General features: G+C 34.7%; 1 protein-coding gene across 1 annotated transcript; it reads right to left on the bottom strand.

The window, feature by feature from the left end:
• Positions 1-257: 257 nt before the first annotated feature.
• LOC306854138 (olfactory receptor 6N1-like) lies at positions 258-1211 on the bottom strand (the record flags this gene model as incomplete). The annotated part of the gene is made up of 1 exon (XM_079391963.1): positions 258-1211. One exon carries the CDS (start codon positions 1209-1211, stop codon positions 258-260), a length of 954 nt encoding a protein of 317 aa, XP_079248089.1.
• Positions 1212-1933: the final 722 nt, after the last annotated feature.

Genomic DNA, 1933 nt, shown 5'->3' with positions numbered 1-1933 from the left:
TTTCAAAGTAATCATCATCAACATGACAGTTAACCTAAATCAGTATAGTTTAATACATATGACAGAATCTTGTAATATGGCTGAAAATAAAAAACCTACTAGCATCACAATTTGTACATTGTTTTCAACGAAACAGAGGAGGGGGAAAAAAACATAATACAAGTTGTTTAAAAAATATCTCACTAAGAATCTAGTTTTAGAATGTATAAGATAACAAAAATCTATATTTTAACTATATTTTAATGAGAAAAATTTACTCAAATATTTCTACTTCTTTTAAAAAAAAACAAAAAAAACAGTCTCATTACTTCCTTCCGTAGTTTTGTCAGATTTAGTCCATAAATAAGGGGGTTTAACATGGGAGGAACAAGCAGAAATTCTAGTGCCATGAAATTACGCAAATCTTGTGGCAAGCTTTTAGAACCATACCGAGTGTACAGCACATCAAACAGCAATGCAAAAGTCACATTGAGCAATGCAAGAAGATGTGGTACACATGTTTGTATAAATTTGTTTCTGCCCTCTGTTGACTTCTTGCATTTTCCAATCAAATTAATGTATGAGCAAAATATCAATACTGCATGTCCAAAATATATAATAATAATTACATACCCAATCACATTATTTACAGTTGTAGAAACACAAGAGAGTTTAACGACTGACCAGTTTTCACAATATAGCTTTTCAATACTAGAGCCACATAAGGTTAGCTTTGATGTTAATACAATTACAACACACATGCAAGCAAATGGAGAAAGCCAACAGAAAAGGATGCATTCAAGAATCCTCTGACTAGTCATTACTGAGTGATACTCCAGTGGTCTACATATTGCCACATACCTGTCATATGCCATCACTGTTAATGTTGAAAAGTCACACAGAACAGATGAATAAATGACAAATATCTGAACCAAACATCCAGCATAAGAAATCATGTGATACTTGGATAATAAATCATACAAGAATTTAGGGTAGAATCCAGCTGTGCCATAAAGTCCATTCATGCACAAATTACATATAAAAACATACATTGGCTCATGAAGCTTCTTATGTGAGATTACAGTGTAAATTATGGTCACATTACACAACACGATTAATGAATAATACAATGCAGTCAAAGAAAAAAATACAAATCTGTTTCCCATTGTTTCATTTAGTCCAGAAAGTGTAAATACTAAGACAATGGACTCATTCTCCAGTGGTGGCTGCATCTGCAATAATAAGCTAAGCCTTATTATAATGCTATAAAGTTATTTGTAAGTTAATTTATAGCTATATAGCTATTTAGTCCTGTTAGCTAATATAAATATTAAATACTCTAAGGTATCATACAGTTGATTTTCAAAGTTTTAAGCAAACCACGAATGTTAAAATCTTACCACAGTCTCTGTTTGTATGCTTGACAGAGTGTTGTGTAGAAGGTTGATTTGGTCAGATATATATGGACACTGGTCTCATGACAATTTCCTTGTTTACGAACACTCGTAAGAAAAAAGCTCTCTTGGGAATCTTTTAAAAAAATATCTGAAACTATATCAAAACTCATGAAAGCAATGTGCACGTAAGCACTCACATAAAAATGTAATTAAGTCATGTTGTTAATTTTTTGCAAACCCTGTTCTTTCAGTGCAGTTGTTAATTACTTGTAAAGGGGCAGTCGTGGCCTAATGGATAAAGAGTTGGACTTGTAACCTGAAGGTCGTGGGTTCGAGTCTCAGGTCCGGCAGGGATTGTATGTGGGGGAGTGAATAATCAACACTGAGACCCTTCAGCAAGCACCTGAACTGCTCCCCGGGCGCCGCAGCATTGGCTGCTCACTGCTCCGGGTGTATGTTCACTACTGTGTGTACACTTGGATGGGTTAACCTGTTAACCTTCGCCCGCATTGTGGGCCTCACAGGTGAAAATAACCTACCTAAATTAAAACGGTAAC

This window comes from Barbus barbus (genome assembly GCF_936440315.1).
Source record: "Barbus barbus genome assembly, chromosome: 34".
Lineage (NCBI taxonomy): Eukaryota > Metazoa > Chordata > Actinopteri > Cypriniformes > Cyprinidae > Barbus > Barbus barbus.
Note: the sequence above shows the minus strand (reverse complement) of the source record. Positions and strands in the feature narration are given on the sequence as shown.